Source organism: Cryptomeria japonica, chromosome 10, assembly GCF_030272615.1.
Source record: "Cryptomeria japonica chromosome 10, Sugi_1.0, whole genome shotgun sequence".
Lineage (NCBI taxonomy): Eukaryota > Viridiplantae > Streptophyta > Pinopsida > Cupressales > Cupressaceae > Cryptomeria > Cryptomeria japonica.
In genome coordinates, this window is record NC_081414.1 from 623,813,732 (window position 1) to 623,834,715 (window position 20,984).

The window sequence follows — 20,984 nt, forward strand, 5'->3', positions numbered from 1 at the left end:
GTACAAATGCACTCATCCCTATTGAGTTTGAATATAAAACCTTAAGAACGGCTGTGGAACTTAGCATGCATCTCAATCTAGCACAACAGGACAAATTGTACAAACTCAATGCACTGGATGAGATGAGGTTAGAAGTCCTGCAACATATTGAATTGGTACAAAAACAAAGGATATAATGGCATGACCAGTACATAAAAATGAAGAAATTCAATGAGGGTGATTAGGCCTTATTATATGATTCACAATATAGGAATATAAAGAGTAAAGTGCAAACACATTAGATGTGACCTTTTGAAATTGAAAAAGTTTACCCTAAGGGTGTTGTTCAAATGATCACCATTGATCCCGTTAGGTTTAAATTAATGGTAAATGGACACGTATTGAAGTTATGTAAGAAGCCTTTAGACAAAGCAAAATGTATGCAAGCTCTACACCAACAATTACAACATCTAATTCACCCACTCCACTGGATTTTCCATCACCCACAGCTCCACCATTTCCATCTGACCCAATCATGCATCATATTGCACACCATTCATCCATCAATAATAAAGGATCATTTTCCCGTTTGCTGAGAAACCATCTGGTTCAACCACAACCACTCCCTTTGCATAGTAATTTCTTAATCTCACATGCACACACTGCATTCATTTCTTTTCAGATCATTTTTCATTTTTTGGTTACAACAAGATGTTTAGTGGGACCTAATTATATTCTGCAGCGGGACTTGATTTATTCTTGTAGTATAAACCTTCTTTGTACATAGCAATTTTTGCATGCAACCATTCCATTTGCACCAACCACAATATTGTCTTCTCATTCAAAATTAAAATTTTCCTCCTTCTCACACAACATTCACATGTATTATAATTGCAAGTCCATCTACATGTGCCTTGGAAACATTACAGGTATGCACTGCATCATCCACATTTAAGTCATTTAGTGTACTTTAAGCATATCATTTCTTACATTTTATATTTATTTCATTATGCCATTATTGTATATTTATAATTCTTCGCATGGAGGACACATGCGAATTAATTAAGTTTTTTTTTGGGGGGGGAATTGGTATAATATTTGATGTGACTGGAGATGAGGAAATGGTTAGAGTGCTCATATGCATGCATTAATTATAAAAACACAAATAAAATCATAAATATGCAAATGACTCTTTATACCTTTTTCTCCTCCCTCGGATTGAGCCTTTGGTGAAGTGAAGAATGCACCCCTTCTCCACTTGATTGGATTGTCTCTTTGATAGGATTGTGAATTGCTCTCCACTACACAACAAGAGTTATTTTGATTAGATGATATCGATAGATGTATTAGCTTACATAAGACAAGATTTTTGGCATTATGAGGGTGTCATTGATGGATTTTGAATTCAAAAGGCCAGCATAGAATCACATGAGAGGTGGATATGGGAATAAAAGAGAAAAATAAGAATGTAATGGAAGTGGATGATTTGTGAGGAGATGAGTCTCCAATTTATATATTGGAGGAGACCAAAATGGAGGGCCAAGATTGATTTTGGAATGAAGGGCTAGGATTGGAAGAAAGAGTGGGAGAGGATTGAGAGGACAAGGTATGGGATTCAAGGGATATGTCATAAAGGTATTTATTGTCTCCACACCTCTTAAGGTACATGGGGAAGAGCTCCTCAATTACATTGGGAAGAGAAAAATGAATTAAAAATTCCCGGGAGAAAGAGGAGATGAATTAAAAATTCCAAAATAAGAGGATGTGTGGGAAGACTAAATGAGAAAAGGAATTAAAAATTCCTTGGGAAGAGGATGCATGGGGAGGTTCAAATAATTTTAATTTCCTTGAAAGGATAAAAGAAGCTAGCATTTAAGATTGGAGGATGAGATGGGAAAGCCATTTATGGCAAAGAGTTGACCCATCCCTAATTAAGGGGATTGATTAGGGATGTGCAAATGATTAAGAGGATTGATTAGGTGGGATAATGGAGGATTAGAGTGCAAGTGGGAAAGTTAGGAGGATGTGACATGAGGAGAGAGAATGAGTGGAGGAATATAAAATTGACGGAAATGATAAGCATGATTAGAGGGTGATTATTTAGGCTAGATGATAGGATTAGGAAGGGTGATTTGTAGGAATCACTTTTAGGTTACGTTAATTAATTAAAATTAAATAACTAAGTGGGATTTAGAAGAATTAATGATTTAGGTGACTTTAGAAGAATATGGAAATAATTAATTTTTGATAAATTAATTTTTTTTTTCTTTTTCTTGGTAGTAATTTATATTTTATTGATATTCAAAATAGCAGTACATAACCATAATAGTATCTTCCATAAAGTTCACAGTAAAATCATAAAAAATATCCTCCGCATTTAAAGTGAGTTTTTACAAAATGCTCCCAATCTACCACTACTGCACTACATTACCAAAAAACTACCCCTTTCTACAGAGAACCATCTAATACAATATGTAAACAAAAAGTGGATTAGCCCACTATAGACAAAACATACCAAATAACTGTAATTGCACCAACTCTTGGTCTTCACTTAGAATGAGAACCAGAGACATCTTCGGTTTTTATCAGCTTTGTCTCCCTTCGCTTCCTTGGGCACATAACTCTCCTCCCTATCCCCTCCGCTTCGGCCTTGGCAATTTCAATCATTGCTTCCAACTCCTTAATTTCCGCCAGAAGCTTTAAGAATCCTACCCATGTTTCGCCTCTGCTCTGCGATGGATTTGACACAAGCCTTTTGGCCACCTCACAAACAAAATCAACGTCGCTCTGTTGCCACGATCACCATCCTCCCTACCTTCACTCACATCAAATCCAACTCCTATCACAACCCATTCTAGAAAGGAATCCATCCCCATCAAAAAATCCTTGTGGATTATCATCTCCATAACCCTCCTCACCGTATCTGTGTTTTCCCTCACTTCTAGGTCCCATACCATAATCAGTGAGTAGACATCCATTCGCGTCTTGTACTTGTGCTTTACCAGGTTGAATGCTTTGCCCACAATGAGAGCAATGCATTGTGGCAGCATTTCATCCGAGAATTTGAAGAAACCCTTGAGCCTTTTAATTGACAAGTCCCTGTAAAATGGGCACAATTGTTTCTTGGTGCACAATGTGAAGTTTGCCTCCATTTTTTCTACCCTCATCACTTCACTACCTTACACCACCCTGCTCCACTCTACCACTACGGATTCCTTCTGTAGAGAAACTCAACTTCCTTCACAATCACACTTTGATAGAATGATGGGAAAGAAAGAAATATTATATTCCATCAACTCGACTACCTTCATTAATACACCTCTTGGCTTTAAATGTCTGTCGCCTTTACCCACCTCTTCTCTGCTATCCGTGCAACTCAAACATGCTATATTCATTATTTTCATATATACTTATTCCTCCTCAAATGAAATTTGTCGGAAATCTTCTAGTTTACACTCTCCAATCCCATTAAATTATATATCCCATTTAGATAATATATCTGCCTCTGCATTGTCTTCTCTCCTCGCATGACTTACTTGATAATCTTCAAAAAAATTAGGCTCTTCAATTATACTACTAATAAAATTTTGTAACTGCCACGCCTCTAAACTCCTCTTCATTATAGCCTGAATAATTATCAAAGAATCCCCTTCTAAACATAACTTCCTTACACCCAATAACTTACCAATTCTAACTGCTAACAAAGTCGCTGACACTTCTGCTATGTTGTTTGTGCCTTCATCAAGTTTTTGAGCACCAAGAGCCATCACCTCACCCTTCCAATCTCTAACAATAAACCCTGCCCCAGATGGACCTGGGTTACCTTTAGAGGCACCATCAAAATTCATTTTCCACCATCCTTCTGAAGGTCTCACCCACTCCTCCAAAGAAAGACTAGCATTGCTAGATTGAACCCAGCCATGCCCCTTAACGGGCTTTGATAAATTAATTATTGGACTATAGTGATAAAATTAATTAAATTTGATTTAATTAATTTTAATAAGAAAGAGACTCACACAACTAAATTAATTAATTATGTGGAGAGGCTTAAATTAATTAAATATTAATTTAATTAATTTTAAGTGTCTACAGTGACTATATGGTTATATTACATTTTGATGTGACTTTTATGTCATTGTTATCCTTGCTATATTATTATTATCTATAGCTTGCCCTGTTATCATTCCGAAAAAAATGATTGCTATGATTGTTTAGTATGGCTTGTTATAAAGCAACAAGTGATGTGATTGGTCACATGAGTTTGATTTACTGGAAGAGGGTGTTATCATCCATTAGAGTAGAACTGAGTGTTAGTTTTATATACACTTGCTTTTAGTATAGTCATTTAGCCATTTCTAGAAATCTATTCCCAATATTTGCAGATGATTGCAGTCATATTTATTCTGGAAGATTGGTCTTGAGAAGTGGAAGTGGATAGAATTGTTGGTAATCAGTGCCAGAGGACAAGAATTTTTGCAATTTTCTCGACAATTGTTTAGTGTAACCACTATTTTTAGTTGAATAAAAATGGGAGGTGACCCTATTAGGTAGGAGCCAACATACTACACCCTACTACTCCAAGATGCAGATTCTCTTCTATTCTTTGAGTGAGTAGGATGGATTCATTATTGTCTATGCCTTACTGAATTTAATGAAGAAATGAAAAAGGAATTCACCTCTACACTGATCAATGATGAAGCAATGGTTAGGAGATTAAGAGTTGATGCTTTTGAAGTTGCAATTGCCAAAGTGAGCGATTTGCCAAGAATAGGGGAAAATTATCCAGTTTCCCCTGATCCAAAGTCAACCAGAGCTGAATTTGTCTTCCCAAATGAAATTTTTCAGTTCACTTCACAAGGTATGAAATGTTTGTCCCAACCTGAATTATGGCAAATAGTTGTGCTTCCTATCATACGATATTTCAATCGTGATGACATACATTCTATGTTATATACTATCCATTTTAAGTTGTTAAGCCACTTGAGATATAACAAATTGGTGAATGTGCCCAATTACTTGCATCATATGCTTATTGTTATGTTTGTGAAATATAAGGAAAAGATGAAACCCATCTCTTTATCACAATATTGTTTAGTGGTGTTGTTGATAAAAAGGAGTTTGTCATCTTAGTTCCTAATGTGACATGGGAGGAATTCAAGGAGTATGACAATATTCATAATAGATTGTTAAGGCATGTTCCAGAGCCTGTGAAGGATAAAGAATAATAAGAATCTAGGGTAGAAACTGAAACCCTAGTTGGAGAACCCTCTAGGGTTGTAATTGGAGTGGATGATTGTCCTTTTGACAACTCTAACATTCATCCATAAACAATTCTAGAATAGGGAATGTTTATATCAATGAACAAAAAAATCCACCTACAACAATGCAAGAAGTGCATGCAACATCACAAGAAATAGAACCTTCGTTGTTGAAATAGGAACCCTCTGTGAAGAAAAGGAAAGAACTTGCCTCTTCTTCCACCCCAGGACAAAATAAGAAACTTGTTTCACATACAAGAGAGGAACACTTGAATGTAAGGCAAGAAGTAGAGAGCCAATCTCAAAAGGAATCCTCAGTGGAGACGAGAAAGAAGGAAGAGGAGGAAACAAAGGACTTGGAAATAAAGAAGAAAACAATTGAAGAATGTAGGCCTTCAAAATTTAAAACAGTCTCAACCACAAAAAGTGGTTGAAGGTGCCAAGGTTGAGCAAATCTCTTGAAGGCAGTCTACTCACCTTCAAAAGAAAAAGCCTTCAACTGATCAAGCAATTAAGGTGGAGACAATTCAATTAGAGGATATTGATTTTGAAAGAAGATACATATTTTTTGATAGAGGAAAAGGGAGAGAACAAACAAGATATATTCATGAAGGGACTAATAAAAGCAAAACTTTTCAATTTTATCATTTGGATGATTTTGATAAGGACACCGAGGAAGAGGATCCCTATATTGCTAGGAAACTCCCTAAGGAACTGGATGGCTCTGTACATCAAGATGACATTTTATTTGTGGTAGAACATGATGTTGATGTTGGTCAAGAAGAAAAATGGCCTAACATTTCCATTGGTCATGAATAATTCATTAAAAGTAAGGAAATGATAGAGATGAATGTAGCTCTTGAGATTTTTTTTTTTAGAAAAACAACTAAATGAGTATAAAGACAGGAAACTCAATTTGAAAGAACAAGTGCTATAATTGGAAGAAAAACCACAGGAAGATGGTGTTGGACTCAAGTATTTAGCTAACATGGCCATTATTGAATCATAAAGAAGAGAATGCACCACTCCCAGTAAAAAGAATACACCTAAACTGGTAAGTACAATAAAACTTAGCTATGAACTATGGAAACAAAAAGAGAAATATGCAGAGCATAATGCACAATGGATTAAAGAAAAGGTAAAGCTTCAACATTGGTATGAAGTTGAGATAAACAAAAAGGACACTCAAATAAGGAAATTGACAAATCATTTGGTATAAATGGTCAATTTCGCTGATTAGTTAAAGAACTATAGGCCTCCTACTAGAGTGTATGCTTTGTACTTATAGGAAAAATTTATCCATTTTCAAATTACTCATGTGTTGAATCATCACTCTATATTAGTTTTGGACCCTTAATTGCTTTTTCAAGCTTATTCCAGAATTGACACCAATTGAGTTTTAATTGCATAACTTAGCTATCCCTTATGAACCAACATGAAACCCTTTATATTACGTGGGGGATTTACAACTAAGGGAACTCACCTCATACCTCAGAAATGAGCAAGAAAGGGGATAATTTATTCAACAATACAAAGAGAAAGAAAAGAAATATCCCTTGAACATAGGGCCTAAGTCCGAGGATCCAAATACCATTGCAGATGAATAGATTGATATAATTGAAAGGCCTCGTGTGTATGCAAAAGTTCATGATATTAGAAGGGAGAATTATCAAAGGATCCAAGTGTTCATGACAAACATAGTCAAGGAGAAGACTTTGGAACACATGCAACAATGGTGGAGTGAATTAACTCTAGAACTTAAGTGCAGAGAGCCACATTCCCTTTATCACTTCATTACACTGGAATTAAGAGCTAGAAGATACATCTGAGCAACAAAGTTATGCAAGATTGAATGGTTGCCTCTATATTTTAATTCTCCATTGCTTCTACATCTAATACCCCATTGGATCGAGCATCACGTGATAAATGTGGATGAAGAAAAAGACCGTTGGGAATAGATTGCTAGAGATAAGGGATTATACCTACAAAAGACATCAAGAGTAACTTAGACAATTAACTATAGGCTAAGTGTCTCAGGAAACAATGCTTAGGAGTCGAGTTACTTGAGGACAAGTAAATGATAAAGTTGGGGGGTATGATGAGTCTGTGTAATGTCCTAGGTTTTATAGTTTGATGTCTCTAATTTATACCACTTTCAAACTATAGTTAAGACTTGTTTATACTTTATGCATTTAAAAGACCACAATTATTGTTAATTATGATATATATGTGACATAATGGAATACATATATTACGTGTTTGATGAACGCTTGGCACTAAATGATTGTGAATAATGGTTTTTGTGTGTGTTATTATTGTTTGGTACTAACGTGGCACAAGAGCATGAACCTGAATGAAGGGAGAGTTTTTTTGCGCCATTCATCCTTAGTCCAAGGAAAGGAATTGAATGCACATGCATGTGGGACAACCAAGAGCAGAAATGATCAAAATAGAAGAAGAAGAAGAAGAAGAAGAAGAGTATCTTTGGACTTTGCCTCTATCTAAATGCATTTTTTGTTTGAATCAATCCATTGATCTGAACCATCACTTCTAGAGTGTTGGGAAGGATTCATTCATATTCTATTGTAACCGCTCAATAAAGGAGTTTTCTTTGTAGAGAACTCCTGTAGTCATATTTTTTCTTTCTTTTGAATAGGTCGCTTGAGTATTTAACATGAGCGACAAGTAGATAGGAGTTAATAAAGGATAGTTAATGTTTAACTTCATCCTTAGTGTTTAAATAGAGATCTATTGTCCTATGTAAACAGTTAGTTGATAAGAAAGAAAGAGGAGTTATTTTATCAGTCTTTAGTTTATTTTGTACTCAGTTATTCCCAGATTTGTGAGAATGAATAAAATATCTTGATCTAGATTCTCTGCAACTACTTTAGTGTTACTCTACATACGTGTTATGATGAAGAATTAATGAATGTTTCATAAGTAGTATTGTTATCTCGCAAGAGGACCACATTACTCAAGCAGGCCACTTGAGGTAATGTGGAACTCTCCTTTTTTATTTCCAATTGTTTTGTTCACATGCATAAGAAGATTAATTCATGTTAACCTATATTTGTTATTACTTTAATCTTGTTCATAATGAAGCCAATGTAGTTAGTTAGTCTGGTTGCAACCATCTTTAGTTGCATAATTATTCATTTATTTAGTCTTAGGAATATTTCCAAACCTACAACCACTATTGTGTTGCTACAGAAGCCACCCGCAGCCACTATTGGTTAGTTAGTTTCAATTGATTTAATTTTATTTTATAGGTAATGTACTCTCTTTATGGATCAATAGGAGCCAAAACCCTTCACTGCACATACAGTTCCAGTGCCATCTTTGAGATACGTCTTTAATCGATAATTTAAACGAGCCTCTATTTATGTCGGCTAGTTACCCCTTGAGCACCTCAACTAGGTTGAGTATATAGTAAAATGTTCCAACTAATTGAACATAATGGAGACCGATCAGATTCCCCATTCTTTGAGGAAAATGGATGGCATATTGAAGAAAACAAACACTCTGACTATGATTGTGAAAAGGAAAAAAAAAGGGGAGGAAATAAAAGAGATACTGGGAAAACAGATGTGTCCCCTATTTTTGTGTCATAGGACAACTTGTATATCCATGGGGAAAAGAAAGGTAATAAGAAGGCAAAGAAAAGTGATGCTAAAAAAAGAAGAATTTCTCCTAATTTCGTTTTGATAGAGAGTGATCTTGGTAGCTTGAGGTGTTTGGAGGATTCACACCCTATCATTGATAGATAAGGAAGATCCCCCTTTCCTAGAGATTTGAATCATAATTTGCCTATGCTTAATATGGATAAAGAAAACCCTATTGATTTGCTTGTTGTGGCCAGAAATACTGATGTTGATAAATTTAGAATGCAAAAAAAATTCTTTTGTGAGGTGAATGAGATGAAAATTGCTATCCGTGGCCTAAAAAATAAATTTGAGAGCATTAAAACCCAATATGGTTCATGGTTGGAGAAGGAAGGTAAATATATGGTTGCCTCTCTCCAAAAGGTGGTTAGGGGTATTGAACTCATGAAGATATATTATGAAGATAGAATTTCGAGGTTGGAATTAACTATAAAAATATAAGGACAATCTGATCACTCAAGATAATTTTAGTTATAAGGTCATCAAGAACAGTGCTGAGAGCATTAGAGTCATGACAGATAAATTTGAAAAAGATGCAAGAATCTAAATCCCATTTCATTGACCTTGATGTGATTGATAAAGGGAAGCAATCTCTTTAGGAATAAGGTAAGGGACCCAATTACTGTACTAGAGACCATTGCAAGAAGATGGTTGATCAATCTATGCAAGATCTAAAGGACATGAATAAACTTTCTATTAACATATCTCAACTTGAAATTGAAGTCGCTAATGCTCTTAAAAACTTAAATTAGGTGTTCTTTTTTTTTCTCTATTTTTCTGCTTTCCCTCTTTCGTTTTAATGAGGGTTGGTTGCTTGTTTCTAGTTTATTTTCTAATGGTCTGTTGATCCAACATCTTTTTGTATATAGGGTTTCGGGTCCCTTCAAAACCTGTTTGACCCTTAATCAAAACCATTGAGACACATACATTGGAAAACTTGGCAATCAACACACCTAGGTCATTGACAAGAAATTGTTACAAATTTGTGATGTCAAAGAGTTGAGCAAATAGTTTTTGAAGAATTCCTCAAAGTTGTGAATCAAAATTGCAAATTCATCTTGAAAGAGTTGAATACTAGTGGATAATTCGTAAAGTTCGATGAATCCTATAAAATTAGAATCTAGATCTTGTCATTTGAAGCTTTTGTGTGTAATTTCTATATGTAGGTCCCTTTATGAGAAACAACAAAATACAACAAAGCCTAAATAAACCATGTGTGTCAAAACCTAACAACGAAGCCTTGGGATAATAATTTTTTTGAGAATTTAAAAATATTTTAAAAGAGAGAGGATTATGTTGTAGAAATCTATCTATGTTTGTACGCGATTAACAACCACATAAAAAAAAGTGGTGCTATAAGAAGAGCCTTTGAAAGTGTCTTACAATTTTTTTTCAAGTTGGGGCATGTAGAGTTGTAACAAGGTCCTAGTAGATTCTCACAAATGAATTGTATAATTATAGAATCTTCGAAGAAATTAGACAAACAAAGCTATTTTTTTTGGTGTTGTAAAATGAAATACATTACTTCTTGTTCCAAACATCCCTCCTATAGCTCCAAAGGAATTCTTTAACATTGAGTCACCAATTTAGATTATGTTATATCGTGATCTATCAAAAATTCTAGAAAATTTGTTTCCAAAATATCAACTACACCATGATGAAAAAGATCACCTTTGAATTTTCAAGGTACGTGCCTTAGTGCTCAAATTCAAAAGGAAGAAGTCATGTCAAGGTTTTCATGTACACTTTGGGAGAAGAAGCCTATGACTAGTACATTAACCTTCCCAAAAATATTATTAATAATTAGGATCGAATGGAAACAACTTTCTTAGCATGATTTTGAATCCCTATTGATGTTAATACTTTGTATCATCAATTTTTTGAGATTAGGAGAGGTGAAGGTGAGCTTATTATTGCGTTCAATGATTGGTTTCATAAAACATACTCCTGATTGCAAGATCCATATGATGTTGCTCAAGTTGCAGTTATACTTGTGTATTACTCTAAGTTAAATCTTCCCACATCAATATTTGTGAGGAGGAATCATGCAGAAGTAAATTTGTCAAAAGAATATGTTGAAGTTGTTAAGGTGAATAAAGAAACAAGACAAGTAGGCTATTGTCCTTTAAGTAGTGTTGGTAATTGTAGCGTAGTATATTGTATCAACCTATAATTTTACACAAGGTTTAATGCCATATTTCACGTATATGAGTAAGTAGCACTTGCATCCAAAGGAGATGCAAAGGTTATGTCGGTAGAAAATTATATAAGTTAATATATTAGAGAATAGAGTTTATATGGGCATAAAAGATACATTAATTTCATTCACAATATCTTAGGTATAGAATAGTATTTTTTTCTTCACACTACAACAAATTTAGAGTCTTAAATGCAACCCTAAAAACATAACTTAATAACCTAACGAGTTTACAATTTGACTCTTTGATTTTTGTTTTGAGAAATCCATTTATATTGTTGGCATTTTGCATATAGATTGCATTAATTATATGTTGTCATTGATGTCAATTGAACCGATAATGGTATTCATGTTATTGCTGATATTGTTATTTTTGATATTGGCTAGTAACTGGTAAGAAGAGATTTGTGGAAGACGTTGTAAACTGGTATGTAAAGTTTGTGACTTGAACCAGTGAACCGATGTAAAGGGTTAAACCTTTCTATGCAATATAACCGGTAAACCCTATCAGTTGTTAAACCCTAACCGATCAAGTTTGTTGGTTTATTATGTGATGAGAGGTAATGATGGAGACATGTGTGATCATTGTATGAGGATACGTTCAAATTATTTTGGTACATTTGTTTATTGTCTAGGGAAGGAGCAAAGTTGATTGCATCTAATAAACAATGCATGATGAGTTACAAAGTCCGATGAAGCAGTGATCATGGAGCGGTTGGAATTTTCTTGAAGAATGTGAAGAGATTGTCATGATTTATAATGGTCAAGATTGTACCGACTTGTTTGTAATATCGATGATGAGAATGAGGTTTTTGTTGTGTTACCGACCTAATTGATTTGTATTTAAGGTCGATGAAGTTGTTTGTAAAAGTTGTTGGCAAGATTAGCAGAAACCTGTTGAGTGTGTTGTTGCCTAACCAATGAATGGATGTGCACTTTGAGTGAAGGCAGATTGAAGCTTAAAAGGATCTGATAAAGCAAATGTAGTGCTATTCAGATAGATCAAGAAAACCTATTGTTTTCTAACAATTACAACAGAAGTGAAATCCCTTAACCGGGTAAGCTCTAACAAGCTTGGTTACTCATTAAATCCTCTAATAAGGTGGTCCATTAGCTTGGATTCTTAAATCCTCTAGCAAGATTACTCCTAATAGGGTAATATTCTTTTCATCAGGGCATATTTGTAAATCCCTTAACCGGGTGATTCCTAACCGGAATTAGTTCTTAACAGGACTTATTGTAAAGCTTTAACAGGCTTGGCTCCTAACAAGGCAAACTTTAGAAGAGTTCAAATAGCTATCCTTGTGAGTCTCATCTCACCGTGGTTTTTACCTATTTGGGTTTTCCACATATAAACATTTGTGTCAAGTGGTGAATGCTTTTGTGGTTGTGATCTTATTTAATTTATTTGATTAACTTCTGATAAGACATGATAACTAGAAGCATTGAGAGATGAATATGTTGAGTTATGATTAAGCATTGTTGATGTTTACAAGATTAAATTTGTTTACTGTTAAGTTGTCATAACAGTCAAACCGGTTGATGTCAAGTATTCTTATGAATATTGATCTTGACTAAGATATGTTTACTTTGTGTGATTGAATTTGAGTTTGGGAACTTTGTATTAGTTTTTCAGTATACTGATTCACCCCCCCTCTCATTATTCTACCAGATACTTATTATTTCATCATACCATCAATTGGTATCAGAGCATCTCAGGTCCTCTTTAATCTAAAAGCCTAACAACTTGAGGAAAAGATCTTGTAGATCATGATGAAGAAAGAAGGTCCGAATTTCAACAAAGATAACTATAGAATATGGAGCAATAGAATGAAGATTTATATTAAGATTCTTGGTAGCCAGTATTGGGATCATATAGGAACTAAGTATTTTACACCTACTGGAATCCTAACTGATGATTAGAAGAAAGAACAACAAGAAAATCACCAAGCATTAGAGGCTATTATCAGTTCCCTGTCTGATGTTGAATATGTAGATGTTCATGGTCTTGAAACTGCACATGAAGTGTGGCAAAAACTTGAAGAGATTTACAGCGGTGATGAACATGTTAAGATAAAATGTCTGAGAAGAGATCAAGGCAGTGAATTCATTTCTACGGAGTTCACTAAGTATTGTGATGAAAATGGTATCAAGTGGCAACTTTTTGCACCAAGGACACCACAACAAAATGGTATAGTAGAGAGAAACGACCAGCCAGTGGTTGAAGCTGCTAGGACTATGTTGATACAAGGAGGTGTAGCTAAATTTTTTTGGAAAGAAGCTGTAAGTACAACTGTCTACACAATGAACCGAGTTCTGGTGAAAAGAGGTAAGGACAAGACCCCTTATGAATACTGGTATGGGAGATCACCTGATGTTAGATATTTTAAGATATTTGGAAGCAAATGTTTTATTAAAAGAGGTGATTACATAAACAAGTTTGAAACTAAGAGCGATGAAGGCATATTTCTTGGCTATTCCACCAAGAGTAAGGCCTATAAATGCTTCAACAACCAGACACAAAGAATTGTTGAGAGTGTTGATGTTCATGTAGATGAATGCCCTGAAGTTTCAAAAGGAACCAGTTTAGAGAAGAAGGATGACAATCCTTGCATTTTGCTTTTGGAACATGCAACTGTTAAATCAGAAACCGGTAAAGAAAATCTTGATGTACTTGTTCAACCAGAACAAATAAATTTAGAGGAAGATGATAATAAAGAAGCTGAACTTGAAGAGAATGATCATGTTATTCCTAGGTATGTGAGACTAAATCATAGTCGTGAACATATTATTGGGGATAAGGATTCTGGAATACTAACTAGAAGGAGAATTAGAGAGAACTCTTGCATGATCTCCACCTTTGAACCTAGAAGTGCTAAGGAGGCATTTGGTGATGATCATTGGGTGAAAGCTATGGAGGAGGAATTGGATCAAATTGAGAAGAACAACACTTGGACCTTGGTACCTTGATCGATAATCAAGAATGTTATATGTACTAAATGGGTGTTCAGTAAAAAGTTAAATGAAGATGGTGTTGTAGTTCGCAACAAGGCAAGATTAGGATGCAAAGGTCATGCGCAAGAAGAAGGAGAATATTATGGAGAAACTTTTGCACCATTAGCAAGACTGGAAGGTGTCAAAACATTACTTGCATTTGCAACTCATAAGAAGTTCAAGGTATACCAGATAGATGTTAAGTCTGCTTTTTTGAATGGGATACTGGAAGAAAAGGTTTATATAGAGCAGCCTGATGGTTATGCATTGACAGATAAGGAAGACATGGTATGCAAATTGCATAAAGCTTTGTATGGATTAAAGCAAGCACCTAGAGCATGGTATGAATGGCTTCATACTCATCTGATGAAGATAGGCTTTGCTAGAACCAGTGATGACAACAACATTTATCTCAAGTCTGAAGGAGATTAAATACTGGTCAATGAAGTATTTGTTGATGACATTATATTTGGAGGTAATGATGACATGAGTAATTGTTTTGCAGATGAAATGAAGAATGAGTTTGAGATGTCATTAGTAGGGGAAATAAAAAAATTCACAAGCTTGCAGATACAACAAATGAAGAATGGTATTTTCGTTACTCAATCCAAGTATGTGAAAGAGGTTTTGAAGACTTTCGGTATGAGTGGCTATAAACCAAATGGAACCCCAATGGTTACAGGTTGTAAATTGTCCAAAGAAGATGCATCTAAGTCTGTAGATGAAAAGGAATATAGGTCAATGATTGGCAAATTACACTATGTTGTTCATAGTCAACCGGATATTTCCCATGCAGTTGGTATTGTTGCTAGATTTCAGAAGAATCCAAAGGAAGCACATCTGATGGCAACCAAGAGAATTTTTAGATATCCAAAAGGTACTATTGACTATGGATTATGGTATCCATATGGATGAAATTTTAACTTGAAGGCATACACAGATGCTGATTGGGCAGGAAATATTGATGACGAAAAGAGTACTACCGGTGGAACATTCTTTCTAGGAGGAAGGCTAGTTTCATGGAGTAGTAAAAAGCAGAGTTGTACTTCACAATCTACTGCTGAAGTTGAGTATGTAGCAACTTATATGAATTGCACACAAGCTATGTGGATGAGGCACATTTTGGAAGGTTTGAAGATGCAAATCTAAGAACCAATAAAGATTTTGTGTGAAGATACAAGTGCAATAAACATTTATAAAAGTATTGTTTTTCACACAAGGACTAAGCACATTGAATTAAAATATTACTTCTTGAGGGAAAAAGTTCAAAGTAAAGTTGTTATCTTGGAACATGTTTCTACCAAGGAGCAACTTGAAGTTATCTTTACCAAACCTCTGCCTAAGACCACTTTCGAGTATCTTAGAAGTCAATTGGCGGTTGTCCCTCTTCATGAAGTTAGTTGAGCATGATGCTGCTTACATCAGTCCCTGAACCACTTACAAAATTTTACATGGATTGATGAAGAAGTGGATGTTTTCCACGGGGGGAGCATCAAGTTGCAAAATGATGTTGATGCACAAGTGAGAGCAGAATTACATGTTTTTACTTTCACTTTGGCATTGCTGTTAAAGGGGGAGAAGAATTATGTGATTAGGGATAAGAATTGTGTGATTAGGGAGAAGAATTATGTGTTTGATTAGGTGAACCAGCGACAGGCTGAAGATAGATAGAGCAAGGTGAATACTTGGTAATGTAAACTAGGATTCCTATTCACCAATCTCAACAGCAATTAGAGGCGTTGATATTTGTATTGCCATCAATGCCAAAGGGGGAGATTGTTGGCATTTTGCATATAGATTGCATTAATGATATGTTGTCATTGATGTCAATTGAAGAAGTAATGGTATTCATATTATTGCTGATATTGTTGTTTTTGATATTGGCTAGTAACCGGTAAGAAGAGATTTGTGGAAGATGTTGTAAACCGGTATGTAAAGTTTGTGAGTTGAACTGGTGAACCGGTGTAAAGGGTTAAACCTTTCTATGCAATATAACCGATAAACCCTATCAGTTGTTAAACCCTAATCGATCAAGTTTGTTGGTTTATTATTTGATGAGAGGTAATGATGGAGACACATGTGATCATTGTATGAGGATAAGTTCAAATTGTTTTGGCACGTTTGTTTATTATCTAGGGAAGGAGCAAAGTGGATTACATCTGATACATAACACGTGATGAGTTACAAAGTCCGATGAAGTGGTGATCATGGAGCAGTTGGAATTTTCTTGAATAATGTGAAGAGATTGTCATGATTTCTAATGGTCAAGATTGTACCGACTTGTTTGTAATCTCGATGATGAGAATTAGGTTTTTGTTGTGTTACAAACCTAATTGATTTGTATTTAAGGTCGATGAAGTTGTTTGTAAAAGTTGTTGGCAAGATTAGTAGAAACCTGTTGAGTGTGTTGTTGCCTAACCAATGATTGGATCTGCACTTTGAGTGAAGGCAGATTGAAGCTTAAAAGGATTTGATCAAGCAAATGTAGTGCTATTCAGACAGATCAAGAAAACCTATTGTTTTCTAACAATTACAATAGAAGTGAAATACCTTAACCGGGTAAGCTCTAACAAGCTTGGTTACTCATTAAATCCTCTAACAAGGTGGTCCATTAGCTTGGATTCTTAAATCCTCTAGCAAGGTTACTCCTAATAGGGTATTGTGCTTTTCATCAAGGCATATTTGTAAATCCCTTAACCGGGTGATTCCTAACCAAAATTAGTTTTTAACAAGACTTATTGTAAAGCTTTAACAAGCTTGGCTCCTAACAGGGAGAACTTCAGAAGAGTTCAGACAACTATCCTTGTGAGTCTCATCTCACCATGGTTTTTACCTATTTGGGTTTTCCATGTATAAACATTTGTGTCAAGTGGTGAATGCTTTTGTGGTTATGATCTTATTTGATTGATTTGATTAACTTCTGATAAGGCATGATAACTAAAAGCATTGAGAGATGAATATGTTGAGTTATGATTAAACATTGTTGATGTTTACAAGATTAAAGTTGTTTACTATTAAGTTGTCATAACAGTCAAACCGGTTGATGTCAAGTATTCTTATGAATATTGATCTTGACTGAGATATGTTTATTTTGTGTGATTGAATTTCAATTTGGGAACTTTGTATCAGTTTTTCAGTATACTGATTCACCCCCCCTCTCAGTATTCTACCAGATACTTATTCTTTCATCATACCATCATTTACTACACCAAATTTAGAGTGTTAAATGCAATCCTAAAAACATAATAACCTAATGAGTTTACATTTTGACTCTTTGATTTTTGTCTTGATAAATCCATTTATTCACACAGCACCAAATTTAGAGTATTAAATGCAACCATAAAAACATAACTTAATGTCTCAAACTGGATAAAAGAAAAATGTGACAAGGTTAGTAAGATTGTTTCCACTTTATAAAATTAAAAAAATATGTGTTCATGGGTTATTTGAAGTGACATCTACAGAGACATAGAGAGAGTGCAAGGAATGCCCTTGATTGACTCCACTGGATATATGGGGAAAGATTTAGAGATAAATGAGGAGATAGAGATGAGAGAAAGAAAGAAATATAGAGGAAAATAAAGATAGAAACCAAGATGGAGATGGATAGATGACAAAAAAAAAAACTCACAACTATGTTCATTTTTGTTCATTAAAATGGGTGAACATGATTGATATCTATCAAAGAATAACAGAAAGAGGCACAACCCATTCAATATTTAGAGTGTAAAGGATGAGTTTGCATGCACCATAGTTTTAGATTTTTTATGAAACTCAATAGAAATTAAATATTTAATTACATTGCAGTCAAACATGGTAATTACCGGTTGTCTACATTACTTATATTTAATTGAACATTATATTTTATTTATATTAGATATATTATGTTTAATATTTATTTGTGTTTCTTTAGTATATAATTAATGTATAGTGTAGTTTTAGTATAATTTTGGTTTTAGCTAATGGAACTCCAGAAAGATTTTTTGAAATATCTAGAGGTCTTCAACAAGGGGACCCTATCTCCCCTTTCTCTTTATAATAATGGCAGAGTCTCTAGGGAGGTCTTTGAATAGAGCCCAACAAGATGCACATCTTAGAGGCATTAAGATTTCTAGTGCAGTTGAGGCAATTTCTCATCAACAAATATTTTTCAAATGACACTATGCTCTTTAGGTATGCTGATAGACAAGAGGCAAAAAAATTAGGAAAATTCTCAAAAGCTATTCAATAGCATCAGGACAATAGGTAAATCAATCCAAATTAGAGATTTTTTTTTAATGTAAAGTCTAGCACAAAGAGGGAGATATTAACACTTTTGGGCTTTAAGGCACGAAATATTCCTTGCACAAATTTAGGATTACCCTTAGACAAAGGATTAAGGACTACCAAAGTGTGGGATCCAATTGGTGAAAAATGGATAGAAAAATGGAATCATGGAAGACAAAATGACTCTAATGGGAAAGGAGAATTACTATGTTGAAGCTTTTTTTATTAGCTCTCCCTATTTATTTGATGTCATTCTTATCTCTTTCAATAAGAGTAAATACAAAGCTAGTGAAGAAAATGAGATCCTTTTACTGGCAGGGAATGACCGAGAATAAAAAATTGGCATTGATAGTATGGGATAGGATTTGCAGACCTACAGATTTAGGGGGAATTGGATTGAGAAATTAGGGGTGGCAAAATAAAGAATTGGGAGCTAAGTTAGTTTGAAAATTGTATAAGGACTCTCACTTAAAATGTGTTAGAATTCTTAAAAGTAAATACTTAGAAGACATGTGCCCAAAAGGTTTCTTTAGGACTCTAAATCCTCCAAAAGGGTCAAGTGTTTAGAAGTTTATGTTAAAATGTAGAGAGCTGATTACAAAATAAATCTCTTGGGATGTGGCAAATGGTCAAAGGACCCTTTTTTGGTCAGACTTGTGGGGAGGTTATTCAACTATAGATAAATTGATGAATGAAAACAATATTAGACAAGTTTGTGAAAGATATTGGGGAATGCATGTTAGAGATTACATTGAGTTCCTTGATAGAAATCCCTCTTTGGGATGGACATGGAGAAATTTTGAGGAACTCTCTATTAGAAGAGAAGATATAACTCAACATAAGGAGATTTTCAAGAACAAATCACTCTCTTTCTGGAATGCAAAGGATATTTTGATTTGGAAAGGAGCGAAATCAAGAAATTATAATTCCAAAGATGGATATAGATCAATTATTGAGAAGCAACTCTTTCAAAAGTCTGGTATTTTGATTCAATTATGTTGGGATAAAATGTGTTTTCCTAAAGCACAACTTTTCACTTGGGAAACCCTTAAAGGCATAGTTTTAACTAGAGAATGGTTTAGGAAGATTGGGTTTGCTAGCCCATTGATTTGTGTTTTATGCAAATAGAGTGAAGAGACAGTTGACCATATTTTATTAAGTTATCCCTTTGCTTATAGATGTTGGTAATGGTTGTGCACAAAATTGGGATGGATAACAACTCTTCCCAATGATATTATGAGTATGTTTCAAGGCTAGCCATGATTATTCTCATCAAGCTTATATGGATTTTTTTGGATTTCTTCTCCTTTATTGATATGGGAACTATGGAAGGAAAGAAATTGAAGGATATTCCAGGATAAAAAGATGACATGGGAGGCTCTAACTAATAAGATTGAAGCTGCTATTGTGGAGGTGGCTAACAATAAACTATCAAACTATGGTCAAAAGATATTCAGTTCACTAGCTGGGATCATAAGATTAGGGATATATGGTTTGGGTTGAAGATTCCTTCCTATCTTGGTAAGGGAGGAGAAACCACCAAGAAAAATAGAAGTCAATGCATCTGGATTCCTCCCAAAGAAGAATGGTATAAGATGAATTTTGATGGAGCTTCTCGAGGAAACCCAAGAGCTTCAGGAGCAGGTTGTGTAGTCCACTCTTGGGAGAGAATTTTAGTTGCTAAGCAGGCCAAATCTTTAGAAATAGACACAAATAATTTAGCAAAACTTAAGGTTGTAGTATAAGGGCTTTTAATTTGTAGAGAATCTGGTATTAAGAAGGTGGAAATTGAAGGGGATTCTGTAATAGTTATTAATGGTCTCAAACAGGAGCAACCCCAAATTGGAGGTTGAATTCAATCCTAGGTAGGGAATTAGAGCTTCTAAAGTTTTTTTAAGCTGTTACAATCAATCAAATCTATTGAGAAGCGAATAGTGTAGTAGATCAATTGGTGAATATGGGAGCTGATGGAATAGACAGCAAATAGATCAGAGGGTCCTAGCATAGGCAAATTTAACTAGATGAATAACATTGCCAACAAATTTCTTGGCATATGATAGCAGATCATATGATTTGAATGGGAGCTAAGGAAAAAGACAATAGTTTCAACAACCTATATTCAAGAAATGCATTTATTTTATATCAAGCTTAGATTCCAAGGAAGAAAGTAATTGAATAAAAGTTTATTTAATATTTCATAGAGATGGAAAGTCATCATCAAGTTTTAATTGACAAATATTAGAAAGACGAGTTTGACTTTTTCTCATTAAGCCCATCGAAGTATTGAAGGCTTGGATGGTGGTAGTCCTAAGTGTAGCACCCCTTCTCGATCAGACTCTTTTTGGACTTATGTTTGCTACTTCAGTAGACTGTTCGGTGGATACATTATTATTATATTTGATTTAGATCTTATGTGATGCTATTTCATGCTTTAACTTGATATGTGGTGTATGCTTTCATGTAGTATTTCATTACTTATGTTAAATGTGATTTTTTATGTATTACTAACATGGACGGACACATTTACTTTATATGCGCGATGTGTTATTTATATGTTTCGTGTTTGCAAGTGTATGGGATGCGAAGGGATGATTTTCCTTCACTCACTTTGGTGAGACAGGAAACGTC

At 34.6% G+C, this 20,984-nt stretch overlaps 1 protein-coding gene across 1 annotated transcript; it reads right to left on the reverse strand.

The window, feature by feature from the left end:
* Positions 1-3,452: 3,452 nt before the first annotated feature.
* Positions 3,453-3,827, reverse strand: LOC131029951 (uncharacterized). Its single transcript, XM_057960637.1, has one exon. It carries the CDS (start codon positions 3,825-3,827, stop codon positions 3,453-3,455), a length of 375 nt encoding a protein of 124 aa, XP_057816620.1.
* Between the last annotated feature and the right edge of the window lie 17,157 nt (positions 3,828-20,984).